This window comes from Sorex fumeus, unplaced genomic scaffold (assembly GCF_029834395.1).
Source record: "Sorex fumeus unplaced genomic scaffold, SorFum_2.1 ptg000169l, whole genome shotgun sequence".
NCBI lineage: Eukaryota > Metazoa > Chordata > Mammalia > Eulipotyphla > Soricidae > Sorex > Sorex fumeus.
This window is the reverse complement of record NW_026606226.1, coordinates 12,834,555-12,851,731: the sequence shown is the minus strand read 5'-3', so window position 1 is coordinate 12,851,731 and position 17,177 is coordinate 12,834,555. Positions and strand designations below refer to the sequence as shown.

Here is a 17,177-nt window from a genome sequence, read left to right as displayed (position 1 = left end):
AGGAGATGGATGAGATTTTATGCAGCTCACTTTCTGTTTCCCTTCAAGATGAACAAAGATCAGCTATTTCATTGTTCATAGTTTTCCAACAATGTGGCAAGATTGTTTGATTTTTTTTAAAGAAATGAATGGCTTTATTTTTTATTTATTTGGGTATAGGTTTGGCCCACTGATGACAGTGCTTGGGGGACCCTGCAGTGCCCGGTACTGAACCTGAGCTGGCCGCGTGCAAGGCAAGCGCCGTAGCCCCTGTCCTGCCTCTCCAGCTCTGCAAGAGCGTTTGTTCCACTTGAGGGTCATACGGGGCTGTGATCGGGGCTTACTCATAGCTCTACGCTCAGAGATCTCTCCTGTCAGTTCTCAGGCCAGAGTTGGCCCAGGTTAAGTAAGGCAAGTACCTGAATTGTTGTTCAATGTGAGTGGCCCCTTGCAGGCGTATTTTTTGAGCAAGAATGTCAGAGAAGACATTTGGGGACAATATCAGTTTTCTCACCTCAGGGATTTAATGTGGTTTGAAATAACTTAGTTTTAGAAAATATTTTAGGATAGTATACTTTTCCAAAAGAAAATCTATTTAGAAGCCTTACTCCTTATAGCAGTTTAACAGTGAAGGAAAGAATTTTATTTACTTATTTATATAAAGCCCCATCATACTGCTAGAGATACTTCTCTGAGTATCAAATCCAGAACTGTAGCTTTATATTACTTAAGTATTTTTATTTATCAGTTTTTGGCTTTTAGATCATATCCCAATGGGTTTCAGGGCTTACTCCTGGCTCTGGGCTCAGGGATTATTCCTGGCAGGCTTGAGGGAACAGATAGGGTGCTGGGGATTGAACCCAGAATGGCCCCGTGTAAGGCTAGCACCGTACCTGCTGTACTGTCATTCTGGCCCACTTTTACTTAAATTTTGACAGAGTGGGTATACAGCATAGTGATAATGCAGCTGCCTCACACATGTGTGGAGGCCCTGGTTCGATCCCTGGAACTGCTAGTAAATGAATAAATAGAACAGAGTATTTTCTCTGCACTTAAGTTATGGAAAAGTGCTTAATATAAATATTTACATGGAATTAAATCATTTCAAGGGAAGAAGGTGTTGTAATACTAAAATTAATTGTAACATTCTATAAGTACATCTTCTGTTTGCTGTTCTAAATCTTCATTAATGTTTAAAGGTTAAACTGTCATTTAATTCCCACAGCTCTCCAAAGATGGTAGTGGTATTAATCCATGTTACACAGGGGAATCTGCAGCAGAGAGGGCTTCAGTTGTGCCCATTGTTGCTATTTAGTGTTAGCTTAGTCTGAAATCTAGAGATTTTCAGGATGAAGTAGAGATGATAAGAGTAATTTTAGTGACCAGCGAGTACTTGTCTACTGATCATGGACTTCTATAATAGAAAAAATGGCAGTGGGTCATGTGGTCCTATACTTTCATTTAAAATTGTTCAGATCTAAAGAAAGGAGAATATAGTGTACATAGATTGTTCTGATTTATCAAGACAGAAAATAGTGACACATAGCTGGGATGGTAAAGCTTGGTGATTTCTAGGTTTTTAAAATTTTTTCTCCCTAGTTCACAGAATTCAGTAAATTTTTATTATTTTTTTGTGTGTGCATGCTAATCTTCTCTGTATCGTTCCAATTTTAGTATATGTGCTGCCGAAGTGAGGGCTGGAGTGATAGCACAGCGGTAGGGCCTTTGCCTTGCACGCAGCCAGCCCGGCAGAGCCGGGTTCGATTCCTCCGCCCCTCTCGGAGAGCCTGGCAAGCTACCGAGAGTATTCAATATGCCAAACACAATAACAAGAAGTCTCACAATGGAGATGTTACTGGGCCCGCTCGAGCAAAATCGATGAACAACGGGAGGACAGTGACAGTGTAGTTTTTTGTGTGCGTTAGCAACTGTTCTTGATGTGTAAAGATCATGTTTTTTATTTGGTAACCTTTGGCTAATTTTTAAACATCAGAATCTGTCTTACCAAGTGATGGTTATAGCATTAAGTTTAATAAAAATTATTGACAGATTAGATCAGAGTTGTAGTTTTTAGCTCCTCATAATTTATGCCCCTTAATATGTTTCCTAAAACCCTTCTTTATGATTCTACAGTGAAGTTTATAAATGATATAACTGTGTACATCTGTCTGTCTGTCTGTCCTCCCGTTGTTCATCGATTTGCTCGAGCGGGCCCAGTAACTGTGTACATACAAACCAAATTTCAAAAATTATGTATAATTTGTCACAAATAGAAAAAGAAATAAAAACCACTTAGATATCGAAAATACTATATATTTAAAATAGAAGTGCTTGGCACAATTTTGTACAAATTTTGTTACCCTGGGGAGTTGAAGCAATAGTATAGTGGGTAAGGAGCTTGCCTTGCAAGCGGATGACCCAGGTTTGATCCCTGGCACCCCAAATGGTCCCCCAAGCCTGCCAGGAATGATCCCTGAGTACTGAACCAGGAGTAAGCCCTGAGCACAACTGGCTGTGGCCCAAAAAACAAAGAAAAAGCAAAAACAAATCTCATTACTACAAATGTAGTTTACAGAATATATAATACAAGCCTTTTATTTTTTTTTTAATTTATTTATTTATTGAATCACCGTGGGAAAGGTTACAAAGCTTTCAGGTTTAGGTCTCAGTCATGCAAATATCAAACACATTTCCCTTTACCAATATTTATTTTTTACCATGAAGAACCCCAATAAAACCCCACCCCCCACCCCTCCCAGTCCCTGTGGGGCAGATGAATTCTAGTTAACACTCTATCTGCTTTGATTAGATTCATTGTTTCAATAAAAGATTCACCACTATTATTCAGAGTTTACCCCCCTCCCAAATCAGACATGCTGAAAAAGCATTGTGAAGTGATTTGCTTTCTACAGCTGGGTTCAAGAATTAAATGTTGGTTTTGGATTTCTGCTATTTTACTTATTGACCCTGGAAGTATTTCTACTGAAAGTCAGATAGTTAAGAAATTGGTTTCTGTGCTCTGGAGTTGTGGCCGTGCTGGAGAGCCGCTAGCGGGGGGCAACTGGTGGCCTCGGTAGGGCGTGAAGGGCGGACCGAAACGCCCCCCTTCCCATGAGGTTTTAGTCGCCCCCACACCCCCGGCTCATACCTGCTGTCCACAAGGCTCCCATGTGGCCGCCATCTTTCTTTCCAGAGAGGAGAGGGCGAATGGGGCAACACCCTTTCCCCTCCGGGCAGACCTGATGGCCTGGATTAACGCATAGTCCATTCACTTTTCTGCTCCAAGCTGCCGGGTTCTGCATTAAGTCCTTGTGTTTCTGGGGCTGTGGCCATGCTCCAAACTTAACTCTGATTTTCAGGGAGAAACGTTGGGTGGTTTACTTCCCATGGATCACTTTGTATATAGAGAGATGTCGCGCGGCTGCGTCTGTGTAAGCGGCCGCGCAGTTTTGAGGAAAAGTCCTAGTTCCCGCATACTCGAGCTGTGCTTGTAGAGGCTTCCGGTCACCGGGGTTCCATCTGGGGGAGGCGGGATGCGGTACCTACCCCATCTGGGACTTCCCGATGATCTCGGCTCTTTTTGCAACCTGTTTTTTTTTTTTCCCTTCGGGATCTGTGGATCCCGCCCTCCATGTAGTCCTTCTCTTCGGCTGAATCTACAAGCCTTTTATGATGGTACAAAATATGAAATATTTAATGATATATCTGAAAAATATGTGAAAGATCCGAGTACTAAAAATACAGAACACTTTAGAAAGAAATTAAGACATTTTTAAGTTATTGGAAAAATACACCCTCTTTATGATGTGGAAGTTCTTCTGTTATTAAGATAAAATTTCTGCCAATATTCATCCCAGTCAGACTCTTTAGTGAAGGCTTTTTTGTAGAAAATCATCAGTGGATTGAACAATTCATGTGGAAATACAAAGAATCTAGAATAACCAAAACAAACTTGAAAAAAGAATAACAAACTTAAAGAACTAATACAAATTGATTTTTTTAAAAAAAAAAAAGCGAAACAGTGTTATTCAGCTTATTGTCTTACAAAACACCTTCTACAGAATTTTAATCTTATCTAGTATATATTTTAAATTATCTTAAGGTTTTAAGCTAATATTAGGTGATAAGCCAGGGTCAAGCAGAGAAAGGCAGCATTGTTTTACAGACTGAAGACTTGTGGAGCATGTCGTGTTTATGGAAAGATAGATGTCAACAGAACAGAATACGGAATCCAGAAATAGACCCTTATATACACAAAACAACAGCTTCTCAACCAAGGTTCAAAGTCAATTCAGCGATGAAAACAACCTATTTTACAAATACTGCTAGAACAAGGAAATATCCAGATGCCTCTCCAAAGCAATTTCTTGTACCATATGCCAAAATTCACTCAAAATGGATCTTTACTCAGATATTTAAACTGTATTTAAACAGAAATTTAAACTGTATAGCTTCTAGAAGAAAACATATACTATTTTTTAATGATTTTTTTTTGGTTAGGCAAAGATTGCTTAAAAGCCACAAAGAAAATATAACTCATCATTTTTTTTAAAAAAAATGTGAAATTGGGGGCTGGAGTGATAGCACGCTTGCCTTGCACGTGGCCGGCCTGGGTTCGATTCCCAGCATCCCATATGGTCCCCCAAGCACCACTAGGAGTAATTCCTAAGTGCAGAGCCAGGAGTAACCCCTGTGCATTTTCGGGTATGACCCGAAAAGAAAAAAGAAAAAGTAAAACTTTTTTCTTTGCCATTTTTATTAAAGTATTGGCATTTACATCATTGCTAATTATACTTTCCATGCATATATCATTCCAGCACCACACCCTTCACCAGAATACCTGCTTTCCCTCCATCAGTGTCCTAGGGCTCCCCCCTCACCCCCCACCCCCGGCACTTCCTCTTGCCTTGTAAGCTCAGTTGTATAGACAGTTCTGATGCCTTTGGCCATTTGTTTTTCCTTACTGTGTAAAACTTCTTTTTGAAAGACATTACTAATAGAATGTAAAGTTAAGTCTCACTGGGAGGAAAAACATATTCGCGATAATTGAATCCGACAAAGGACTTGTATCCACAACATTTATTGAACTCTCCAAACTCTCTGAAAACAGAATGTCATTTCTGAACGAGCTGGGAGAGTGGAACATCCACCTCACCAGAATGTTCCATGGTAAATTAGCCACCGAAAGAGAGATGTTCTGTATCTGTCGTCTTTCGAGTGAAGCAAATGAGGATGAGAAGGAGTGCTGCAACATACGTAAGAATAATGGGGAAGATGTGGAGGAATTGGGTCTCTCCCAGAGCACTGGTGGGAATAGAAGATCTTCCACTCCGTTTGGAGAGCGGTTTGTCAGTTGCTTTTTCAGGGCGAGTTATTCCGTATAGAACTGTATATTTGGTGTCTTGTAGGAGGAGGTGAGTCCTTCATCACCATGAGCCACCTCCCTGAACCACCTCCGTCACTTTCTTAAGTCAAACACCTCCATGATAGAACCAGCCCCCTCCTAGAAGTTCATGCAAGACCAAAGAAAGCTCATATCCATAAAATAAAAACCTCAACCATGAATCTTCACAGCAACTTTTCATAAAGTAACTCCAAACTGGAAACAATCAAATAGGTACAGAAGACGGATGGGTTAGCCAGTGATGCTGTCTCTATAATGGAGAGCCCCAGAAGCCCCAGAACCGTCACCTTGTTATTGGGTTGAAAAGACAGGAAGACTCTTAGGAACAAAACATTCCACACTTCATTGAAAATCGCAGTTGGGTGAGAACTCAGGAATCGAAGTATCCGTGAGGAAGGAAGGAGAGATTTTTGATACAAACAGATCAGTAATGTTAGTGGTCCCAAAATTAATGACGCTGAATGGAAGAAGCTATAGCAGAAGGGCATTTATCTGTTTCTGTATGATTCTATTCATGTAAAATGGTAGGACATGTCAGATATAGAAGGTGTATCCCTGATTGCCCAGAGAAGGGGGTGGGCTAAATGGGAGAGAGAGAGAGATCTCAAAGAGATACAAGAGTATATCAGTGTTGGCTATAGTTAACAGTTTCAAGGATATTAGAACTATGAACATGTTTGTCAGTTACACCTCAATAAAATTGCTTCTAATGAAATGTTTGGGGGGGGGGGGGGGGAGAGTGTGATTGAACTTTGTCCACACCTGACTATGCTTAACTGCTGTTTCTGGCAATCTTAGACGTGCTTTGGAGTGATCCCTGGCTGTGCTCAGGATCATATATGGTGCGAGGGATTAGACCAGGCTTCACAGAATGCAAGACAAGTGCCTTAACTCCTCCTGTTCTCTCTCTCTCTCTCTCTCTCTCTCTCTCTCTCTCTCTCTCTCTCTCTCTCGATTTGCTTCTAGACTTTGCTTCTTTGCAATATCTCATTTATATCTCATTTTATTCCCTCTCCCCACTTAAAAAATATTTCCTAACTCTGAAAACTCAATATGTGTAATGAAACACTCAGACCTAATTCTCAATTCTTCGGGAGCAGATTAATTTTTTATAGTCTGATCAGTGTTCTGGGATGGTGTTGTCAGGAGTAAGAGGTCTGTCTGGGTAGAGACCCTGATAAGTTCTTTTTTAAAAAGCTAGATAAGAGAGCACAGCAGGGATGGTGCTTGCCTTACACATGACTGACCCAGGTTCAATCCTCAGCATCCCGTGTGGCCCCCCAAGCCGCACCAGGAGTGATTCCTGAGAGCAGAACTAGGAGTAAGCCCTAAGCACTGTTGGGTGTGGCCCAAGAACCAAAAAAAAAAAAAAGTTTTTTTTAAAGTAATTGTGGAGAGAAAAATAGCTTATATTTCCAGAAGGGAAAGAGTGACCTTGTATTGGCTTGAATCTCCTCTGGAATATGATTTTCTCTGGTGACTGAGAAACCTGCCAAGTGGGAAAGTTGATTGATTTAATTTGGAGGGCCTGCTGGACTGGTTTGTCAGAAGAGAAATACTGCGAGGAAATTAAGGTATGGATTTTTTAAAGTCCAAGTGCTCAATTCCAGGGCCAACATAGAACGGTAATGCGATGCCTCTGAATTGAACTTAACTTGGCAGGCGAGGCCTGGGCGAGCGGGACATTGTGTAGAGGAAGATAAAGGCGTGGAGTGTCTTCAGGGCCAAGTAGTTTCAATCCCTGAAAAATCTGTGGTATGTGTCTGCAGCAGTGCTTTACTGACATTAGTTTTCAAAACATGCTTCGTTGTGCTAACAGCCTGGAGATTTCACTAACCCTAAATTAAACAAACCATTAGAGTTAGAATTTTTTTTCCAAAGTCCGCGATAAACATGCCCTCATTTCCGATCTTGATTCCCTGCCATCTCTTTCGGATTAGGGGCCAGATTTTAAGCTGTAGCTCCTTCCTTCCCCACTGCCACCGAAGCTGCGGGCTCCTTTTATTGCAGAATTTCATATCTGATATTCCCTCGGAGCTGTCCCAGAATAATGTTCGGTGCATTTACTTCTCTAGCCAGCCCTGCTTTTCATTATAGTCTGGGCATATTATCCTGCAGATCTAGGGAATCCGATTGCAATCTGTTCCTTTTAATCCCCCTCTCTCTGTCTTCTCTTTGGATCAGGAGGGGGTGTTTCCTGTCTTGCCAAGCTGTTGGAAATCGAGCCCCTGGAGCTAGGAAGGGTATTTTTTAAAATTATTTTTCTGTTATTAAAGCACTGTGATTTACAAAAGTATTCATAGATGAGTGTCAGACACCCAGTATTCCAACACAGTCCCCACCACTGGTATCAACTTCCTTCAGTGGTCCCAGGTTCCCCCTCCGAACCCCCGAGCCCCAGCCCGCAATTTTAGCAGGCAGCGTTTTTTGTAAGTTCAGTTGTTAAATGAGACCAGTTGTAGTTACTGGTTTTGGCATATCGAATACACAGCGGATAGCTTGCCAGGCTCTTCCGTGCGGGCGGAATACTCTCGGTAGCTTGCCAGTCTTTCCGAGAGGTATAGAGGCTTTTGGGGTGGCCTCTAATCACCCTTGTAGGTGTTACCATATTTGAACCCTATCAAATATGGTACGACAATTCCAGAAGATGGGTATTTAGTGCCTTATGATGTGTCGCGCGGCCGCTTGCGCTTCGGTTTGAGGCCCTCCATGTTCCCGGAGCGAAGAGATGCCATTGGGCTACACTAGCACGCAACAGGGACAAATGGAGACGTTACTGGCGCCCGCTCGAGCAAATCGACGACTAACGGGAAGTTAAGTGATTAAGTGATTAAGTTGTTAAAAGTTGGATCTCATGATCTCAGTGTTGTGGACTCTGTGGTTTGGATATTCAGCTCTCTCACTCCTTTATGCCGCCAGTGTACCTGACTCCCCTTGACCCCTGTCCCCCGTTGATTCTCATCTGTCTCTTCCCCCCTCCCCCACCCCACTCGATTTCTTTCCTTCTCCCTATACTCTGGAGCCAAGGGTGATCTGGACAGTCCCTCCTTTAAGCTATTGCATTCCTTCATCCAGTTGTTATAAATACCACATGCAAAGTGATGTCTACCATCCAGTGTTTATTTTTCGTCTTCTGGTTTACTTCATTTAACATGATGTCTTTCCATTCTGTTCATGTTGCAGCAAATTGCAGGATTTTAGCATTCTGTACTGGTGCGTAGTATTCCTTTGTCTATATCTGCCACATCTTATGAAGGGCACACTTTTTGTTTTCATAGTTTTATTTATTTATTTATTTTTCTTTTGATGTTTATTTATTGAATCACTGTGGGAAAAGTTATGAAGCTTTCAGGTTTAAGTCTCGGTCATACAATGATCAAACACCCCTCCCTTCACCAGTACTCATTTTTCACCACCAAGAACCCCAATATAACCCCCTCCCACCCCTCCCAATGCCTGTGAGGCAGATGATTTCCACTGAACTCTTCTCTACATTGATTATATTCATTATTTCGACAAAAGATGCATTATTATTGTTTAGAATTCCCCCCCCCCCCCCAGCAATCAAAATTTCTGAAAAGGCATTGTGAAATACTTTATTTTCTATAGCTGGTTATGAGAATCATATAATGGTTTTGGATTTCTGCAAAAAGCCAGATAATTACAAAATTGGCTTCTGTGCGTCTGGTGTTATGACTGTGCCGGAGAGCCGCTCGTGGGGGGCAACTCATGACCTCAATAGGACGAGAAGAATGAGCCGGTACCATCCCTCTTCCCATGAGACTGCAGCTGCCCCGTCACCGCTGGCTCATACCTGGCTTTCCTATAAGTTCTGAGGCGGCGGCCACCTTGCTGGGGGAGGAGGGGCTGGGGGGGAGAGGCGGAAGGGAGCAACACCCTTTCCCTCCTGGGGAGGCATGGCACGGTAGTTTAATGCATGGTCCATTCACTTTTTTTTTGCCGCAAGCTGCCGGGCTCTGGACTAAGTCCTTTTGCCTCTGGAGCCATGGCCATGCCGAAGAGCCACTCGTGGGGGAGGAGCAACTCATGACTTCTGTAGGTCGGTAGGACGAGCCGGTACTGCCCCCATGAAGAGTACTTTAAACACAGTCATGGTGAGCTGGCCACTTGCCATTATTTAACACATGACTATCAGAAAGAAAATAAAGTATGCATATATACACACATATATATATAATTGAATGGTTATGAACATCTATTTTTAAAGAAGGTGATGAATGCAAAGATTCCTTTGGTAATTCTTCTTCCATATATTCTTATCGCTGCCCCTGAGAGTATTTCCAGCTCTTGTGTGCATCCTTTTGGCTGATGAAGGCTGCTGGAGAGCCAGCCTGGCATTCCAGAAGAAAGAGGAAGGTAGCGACTAGCAGGAGAGTTGTTTTACTCGGGCCATGGGCTACATGTGCATGCAAGGAGTCTTTGGAGCTGTTGTGTTTCACGAGTACTTAGTTACACCATTTTTTAAAAAAATATTTTAATCATAAAGAAATACAGAGAAGTGGGCTGGGGTTAGAGTTAGATGCTAGACGAATTGACCACAGAACTCTGCATAGCAGTTCTTCCCTCCATGTACTGAACCTACTTTGGACAAACTGGCAGGCTACCGAATGTAGTCTGCCCACACGGCAGAGTCTGGCAAACTCCCCGTGGCGTCCCCAATATGCCAAATACCAGTAACAATGATGGGTCTCATTCTCCTAAAGAGCCTTGGATATAATCTCAGGGCTAGGATGAAAGAGACGTTACTGGGGCCTGCTCGAGGCAATCGACGAATAACAGGATGGTCGTGATTCGTGATTCGTACTGAACCTAATGCCCCGAGACCAGTTTAAAAGATGGAATGTAACTCTCCTCTGTGACAGTTGCCCAGAGATGTTCGTGAAGCTTTATTCCGCCAACGTGAAGATGTGGTGGAACACCCGTGTCATTGTCTGAAAGACATTCAAGCTTAGGAACTAGCTAGGTCCGTTCACACAAATGAATGATGCGGCGAAGGTGAGCCTCACTGTTACCCTCCTTTCCATCAATGAAGAAACCGGGACAGATGTGAAGAGGTTCGCTCCAGCCCATGGAACCTCGAGAATGGATGGGCCACATTTAGACCCGGATCCTCTTTCTTTAGGGGTTTGTAGGAAAATCTTCATAAATTGAAGCGAACTAGAAACTTCCGGAAAAGGACCCGTTAAGACACATGCAAGACAGAGCCAAGAAGGGCCCATTTTGAAGCGGTTGGCGCCATATGTTTTTGGGCATGGCCAGGCTCAGCTGGAACCCTACTGCTAAATGGCCTCTCTTTGGGAGTTCGTCCTTCATTCCGGATAATGACAGCTTGATTCTAAGCAGGGGGAATTGGGGCTTAAACATCACCTTTCCAAATTAATTTTGTTTTTCTTTTAATGACACATGGAAGTACTGGGGAACTGAAAAGAATTTAATATTTGGGGAGGGGAAATAGCATTTAAAGAGTTTCTTTGGGGGGGAGAGGAAATTTACGGGAAGAAAGACGTTAGACCGTAAACTTATTTAAATACAAGCAGTAGGGATACTTTTCAAGTCTATTTAAGGGTGAGGTTGGAGTCCTTTAGGTCTTCTAGGAGCAAACGGGGACAGTGGGTTACATGAAATGAGTATCTGCTGTATGCATTTTCTCTTACTCTGATCCATTTATTTATCACAAGTTCCCAAACTTTATTTGGCCTACTGCCAATCACTCGGTGTCTTTTCCCCACAGATCTATCTTCTTTAAGTGAATGAGCCTCCCCCGAATTTCACCGAAGGCTACTTGTAACCCCCTTGGATCAAACCAGGATTCCTCACCTCCCTTGCCAGGGGTGATATCACCCACTCTGGGAAACACTGAATGATTATGACAATTCTCATGAGCTAAGAATTGCCTTGTGTTTACATATTGAAACCGAGAACCTAAGTTACAAATCCGCTCTAGCGGGTGCCAGACCTACAGTTGAACCCAGGCGTATTCTTACTCTGGGGTGCACCCTTAACAGGGAACACTGTCTGCCCCACTCGCCATGACTGGTTGGTTTTCGCGAGAAAGAGACTCCAGAGTCCTTCCTCATCTGGTTCAAACCAACCTTGGAAGAATTTCCACTTGTTTAGTTAAAGAGGAAGTAGAGCAGAATGTGGTGTAGGATTTCACCAAGAGAACAGACACTTAAAGCATCATTCTGGAAGACAACGAGTCAAGAACCCTAAATCTTGTCTCTCAAGCAAAACAGGCATATTTTAACTTGAACCCCCTTTCAGCTCACTGATAACTGGTTACACCTTCACGACTTTAAGGACTACCATGGAGTATTGATCGAGAAATTGAAGAAAGCAGTGGAGACTCTGTGAGAATACTCCCACACAGATGGAAATTATACAGCTCAGACCTTCATGATGAGTCATGCGCTTGGAAGACCACTGCTTTCTCCCCAGAGTCTGTCAACAGAGGGTTGTACAAAAAGAAGCTGTTTGCATGTTTCAGCTTTAACATCTGCTGTATCGCAGCTCATTTCTATTCCTTCCTAAGGAAACAGCTATCAATATTAGTAAAGACTTCGTTTTTATTTTCCTTTCCAGGCTGTTTATCTCTGCACTGATTCTCTTTGCTGATCTACTGCATTTCCGGATCTCTGGGTGATCTGAATCCCAGTATTTTTCCTAATGTAGCTTCTTAGAATCCTCTCTGACCCCAGGAACAGTTCTACCACTGAGTTAAACTGTGTCCTTTCAAATCCATAGTCCGTCTCCACTGATGAGCTTAGCTATTTTCTTCTCTCTTGCTTTTCTGCATATCCGTATACTGCTCTCGAACAATTGGAAATACCAGGATCTCTTCGATGAGTCATTGTTTCACCACTTAATTTTATTTCCCTCATTGCCCAGGAAACCTGAGGGGAAATGAAGAGAAAATCACAGTGTGATTTAGTGTCGGTTTCTTTTAAAACCGTAGCAAAGATAATTACTCTCTAAGTTGGTAATAATGATGTCAGCACAATTAGATTGACATTTCAGTAAGTAAATTATTAGGAGGTAAGAATGATATCCACTGCATGCATAGTTTGGTGTAAAATAGAATTTTTCAAGCAGCGTTTAAAAAAAAAACGTTTGGGAAATTCAAACCCAAAGCTAAAAAAGCAGACAGATACTTGGACAAATAAAACACATAACTCCACATACTCATAGCAACAGATTGTTCTATTATTTGTTTATGCCACTGGCATCATCTGTGACTTAGAGTCTTGGAATAACTGCGTCCTTTGGGAGGAACTGCAGAGTGCGTTACTGGAATTGAGTTGGCTGTGTGCGCACACTCGTCTGTTCTCCGGCTGAGATTCTTCTCTCTGATGCTTTTCCTCCACAGGTTGGACTCTTCCCCGGACACTGTGTTGAATTAATCAACCAGAAAGTTCCCCAGTCAGTGACCAACTCGGTGCCCAAACCTGGTGAGTACACACTGGCATTCACGTGGTGAAAAGACACGAATCCTTTTTTTCAGTCAAGCACATGTCTTGTTTCACTTTTCTTGGCATTTATTGACATCAGATGCAGTCTCAGTTTTGTATCGTTTTGATTTCTAATGCGGTTATGTTTAGCAGTTGGTCACTTCACAAAGGTTTATGTCCATTCAGTGGAAACTGTTCCTGTAGGATTTTGCAATCGTCCGTTAAGAATATGTAGCTGAATAATGAAAACAATGAAAACGAAAATAGCAGGCTTAAAGAACTTAACAGCCGTGGTACGAGCAGGTGAAAATAGATGAAGGGAATGCATAGTTTACCTGTGCCTGTGAACGTCAAAACATTTTTTAGTAGAAATTTGTTTTACTTATGTTGTATGTTTGCAATGCAGTAGAAATATGTGGAATATTTTACAAATATATAGAACATTGTTCAGTTGATTCAAATTTGGAAAGTGGAAATTGTGTTTGTGTGGAGTGATTTGGTCTGGGTAGGAAGCTACAGAACACCTCGTCTAGAACTTTATGGTGTGATGTATAATGTTTAAAAGAAAGTAAAAGCAGCTCGAGGAGAGGAGGGGAAATCGTCAAATTGATACAACCCAGTTGTGTTGCATTCCGTCCATTCTTTCCTCTATTCCACAGTAAAAGGAAGGCATTCATGTCTCTCAGAATAGATTTGCATCATTTTCCTTAATGTATCTTCCAGGTTTAGTGTGTATAAATATGCAACAACAACAACAAAAAATGGTTCTTTCCCCTTTCAGTATTTTCCCCACTGCTGCTCCCCCAAATCCAGCAAACCATCTTTGCTTCTCATTTTTAAATGAAGGGGAAGGACCCCTTTCAAGGCTGATTTCTTCATAGAAGGAGTAGTGTTCTCATTTCCCTCATAAGAATTTTAATTTTTTTTTTTTGGATGCACTGTTGTTTCTTGTTTGGTAGAGAAAAAATAATGCCTAACAGTACTTCTGGTGCCAGAGGGAGATCTTCCTTCAGGGAGACTTATTCAAATGGACTCCTCATTAGATACTTGCTCCGTAAATGTTCATCAGTGCTTGTGGTGGCTGCGGGTTTCTTTTGTTTAAATGTAGGATCAGTAAAAGACACTGCCCAGCCCCTTCCCACCTCGCCAGACTGTCTCTTTCCCCAGCGTTCTTGATTCTGGACATTCTATATAAGTGGAATCGTAGAATAAATGGTCTTTCGTGATTGACGTTTTTCCACATTGCTTAATGCTTTCATCCACGATTCTTTTTTTTTTTCTTTTTATCAGTGAAACACCATGAGGTACAGTTGTAGATTTACAAATTTTTGTGCTTGGGTTTCAATTATACAATGATCAAATACCCATCCCTCCACCAGTGCCCATTTCCCACCACCATGGAGCCCAGTATCCCTCCCACCCCCCACCCCCGCATCCCACCCTGCCTCTGTGGCAGGGCATTCCCTTCTGTTCTCTCTCTCCTTTTGGGTGTTGCCATCCACGATTCTTTTAACTCATTCTTTTTATTACTGAATTATGCTCAGTTGCATGCATGTTATATTTAATTCCTTTTCTGTTGAATGACACTGGTATACAAGCCTCTGTTTGTTTTAGGGGTACAGTTTTATCTTTTAAGATGCATGTTGCCATGCCACACCCACAGACAAAATACCCGTACCCTTCCATATCTAGGGGATTCCCAGTCTTTGGCTTCCTTCCTCCTACCCTTTTTGATAACCTCAGTTGTGTGATCTTCAGTCAGAATCCGAGATTTGGTTTATGTTTGGATTTTCTGTTTTCTTGCTTTGATTCTTCACTTATCATACCTGCCTAAGTTGATCCGGTGTTTGGCTCTCGGGCTTATTTCACTTAACACAACCCCCTCGAGCTCCATCCATGTTTATGCAGTGCCAGGATTTCCTCCTTTCTTGGAGTTGTATTCTCTGTTCTTTATCCACTCATCAGTCATTGGACACTTGTGTTGTTTCCTTATCTTGGCTATGAGGAATGACACGTATCTGTTCAGATTACTGTTCGTTTTCTGTTCTTTGTATAGATGCCTGGGCTGGAGCGATAGCACAGTGGTAGGGTGTTTGTCTTGCACGTGGCCTGCCCTGACCGAGCCAGGTTCGATTCCTCCGCCCCTCTCGGAGAGCCCAGCAAGCTACCGAGAGTCTCTCGCCCGCACGGCAAAGCCTGGCAAGCTCCCCGTGACGTATTCGATATGCCAAACACAGTAACAACAAGTCTCTCAATGGAGACGTTACTGGGCCCACTCGAGCAAACCGATGAACAACGGGAGGACAGTACTACAGTGCTACAGTGTAGATGCCTAGGAGAAGAATTGCTGGCTAACAATGTAGAGCTATCGTTAATTGAGTTTGCTTGTTTGGGGACCATACCTAGTGGTGCTCAGTGCTTACTCCTGGCTCTGCAGTCAGAAATCGCTCCTGATGGGCTCAGGGGACCATGCGTGATACCAGGGAACAAACCAAGGTTCCCCTCGTGCAAGGCAAAAGCTCTACCTACTGTGTTCCATGAGATTTATTGTCTCCTGTAGCTTCACGACATACTGTTTTGATCCCTGTAGCTCTGGAGTATAATTTGAATTGGGGGAGTTAGACACCTTTTCATTGTCGTTTTTTTTTTTTTCTCAGAATTGTTCTGACTGTTTAGGTTCTCTGTGCTTCAGAATGTTTGATCTGTTTCCTTGAAGTATGCCGTAGGAATTATGGTCAGGATTACATGGAAACCGTGTGTTGCATTGGATAAGTTGGCCATTTTAACAGGCAGTTCTTCCAACCTGTGAGCATGGGTGATCAGTCCGTTTTCTTGTGCATCTTCTGTTTCTTTTTATTGCTTTGCGCACTGCTGACCCGGATTCGATTCTTCCGCCCCTCTCGGAGAGCCCGGCAAGCTACCAAGAGTATCCCACCCGCATGGCAGAGCCTGACAAGTTCCCCGTGGCGTATTCGATATGCCAAAGACAGTAACAACAAGTCTCAGAATGGAGACGTTACTGGTGCCCGCTCGAGCAAATCGAGGAACAACGGGAGGACAGTGACAGTGACAGTCACCTAATTATTTTTTATGTGGTTATGAGAAGATTGACTTCTTGATTTTTTTTTTTTTAGTACAGTGTTTGCATACTGCTGACATACAGTAGTTTTTGTATAACATTTTGTAGCCTGCACTTTACTGTATTGGTTTGTTGTTTCTGATTTTTTCAATGGAGTCTTCAGGACCCTTATATATAATCTTGTAAACAGTAATAGTAATGATTTTACTTTTTTATACCCAGTTTGTACTTCTTTTTTTTTTTGTATGACCTATTGACTTGGACTTGGACTTTCACTGTTATTAAGTGATAGTAATGAGACTGACTTGTACCTGCTCTTAGAAAGAATTTCAGTTTTTCCACCACTGAGTTGGATGTTGGCTGTGGTTTGGTTAGAATATGCCTTTATTACATTGAGATATGTTCCATTGGGGGGTGAGAGATTTTATCATAAATAGATATTTAAAATCTTGGTAGATGATTTCTCTGTGTTGAGATATGATCATATGATTTTTTTATCTTTTTGTTGCTGTGGTGATATATACGGCATTTTATTCGTTTAGTCATTGTTGCTTGTTTCCATTTTTACAATTATGAGTAATAAATGCTGCTATAAACATTTGTGTACAAGGTTTTTTTTTAGATTTTTAAAGTTTATTGATTTATTCTTTAAAATTTCTAATTTAGATTCGCAAGGGTACTAACACTGATGTTTCAGGAATACAGGATTGCACATCACACCTGCTCCCCAAGCACCAGCATCCCTCCACCACTTCTCAGGACATCCCTCACACTTCTCCCCCCTTCCCACCAATACACGCATGAGAAAACTGGGTTCCATAGCCAGTTTTTCAGGATCTGTTAGATAAATGTTTTCACCTCGCAGACGTGTGTTGGTTTTTTTTTTTAATTTACCAAAGATGGGATATTTAGCAAAAAGAAATACCTTTGGGACAAGGGAAATAGCTCAGTGGTCAGACACACAAGCCTTGCCTGCATAGGACCTGAGTTTGATCTGTGGCACACCCAGGCACCACTGAGTGTATCCCTGGTCGCTTCACCAGGTAAGCATTGAACCATCTGGCCAGGTTGGCTAAGAATCACTGGAAATGGGCCCTGGACTCTCTGAGCACTGCTTGGAGTGTCCCGGAAAGAAACTGAGAATCGGGCTCCAGCAGAGCTGCAGTTTCTGTGGAGGTTATGTTTCTGTGTCTCTACATACGTTATGCATATATAGATATGAGCAGGATATAAACATTTTAAATTT

The 17,177-nt window shown here is 42.2% G+C and overlaps 1 protein-coding gene and 1 pseudogene across 1 annotated transcript in view; one reads left to right on the top strand and one right to left on the bottom strand.

Annotated features, from left to right (window-relative positions):
• ARHGAP32 (Rho GTPase activating protein 32) overlaps positions 1 to 17,177 on the top strand; it is a 252,968-nt gene that overhangs the window by 184,846 nt on the left and 50,945 nt on the right. The window contains 1 exon segment of the mRNA XM_056107609.1: positions 12,771 to 12,852. Coding sequence (XP_055963584.1) covers positions 12,771 to 12,852 — 82 coding nt within the window.
• On the bottom strand, positions 1,584 to 1,677 carry LOC130016984 (uncharacterized; annotated as a pseudogene).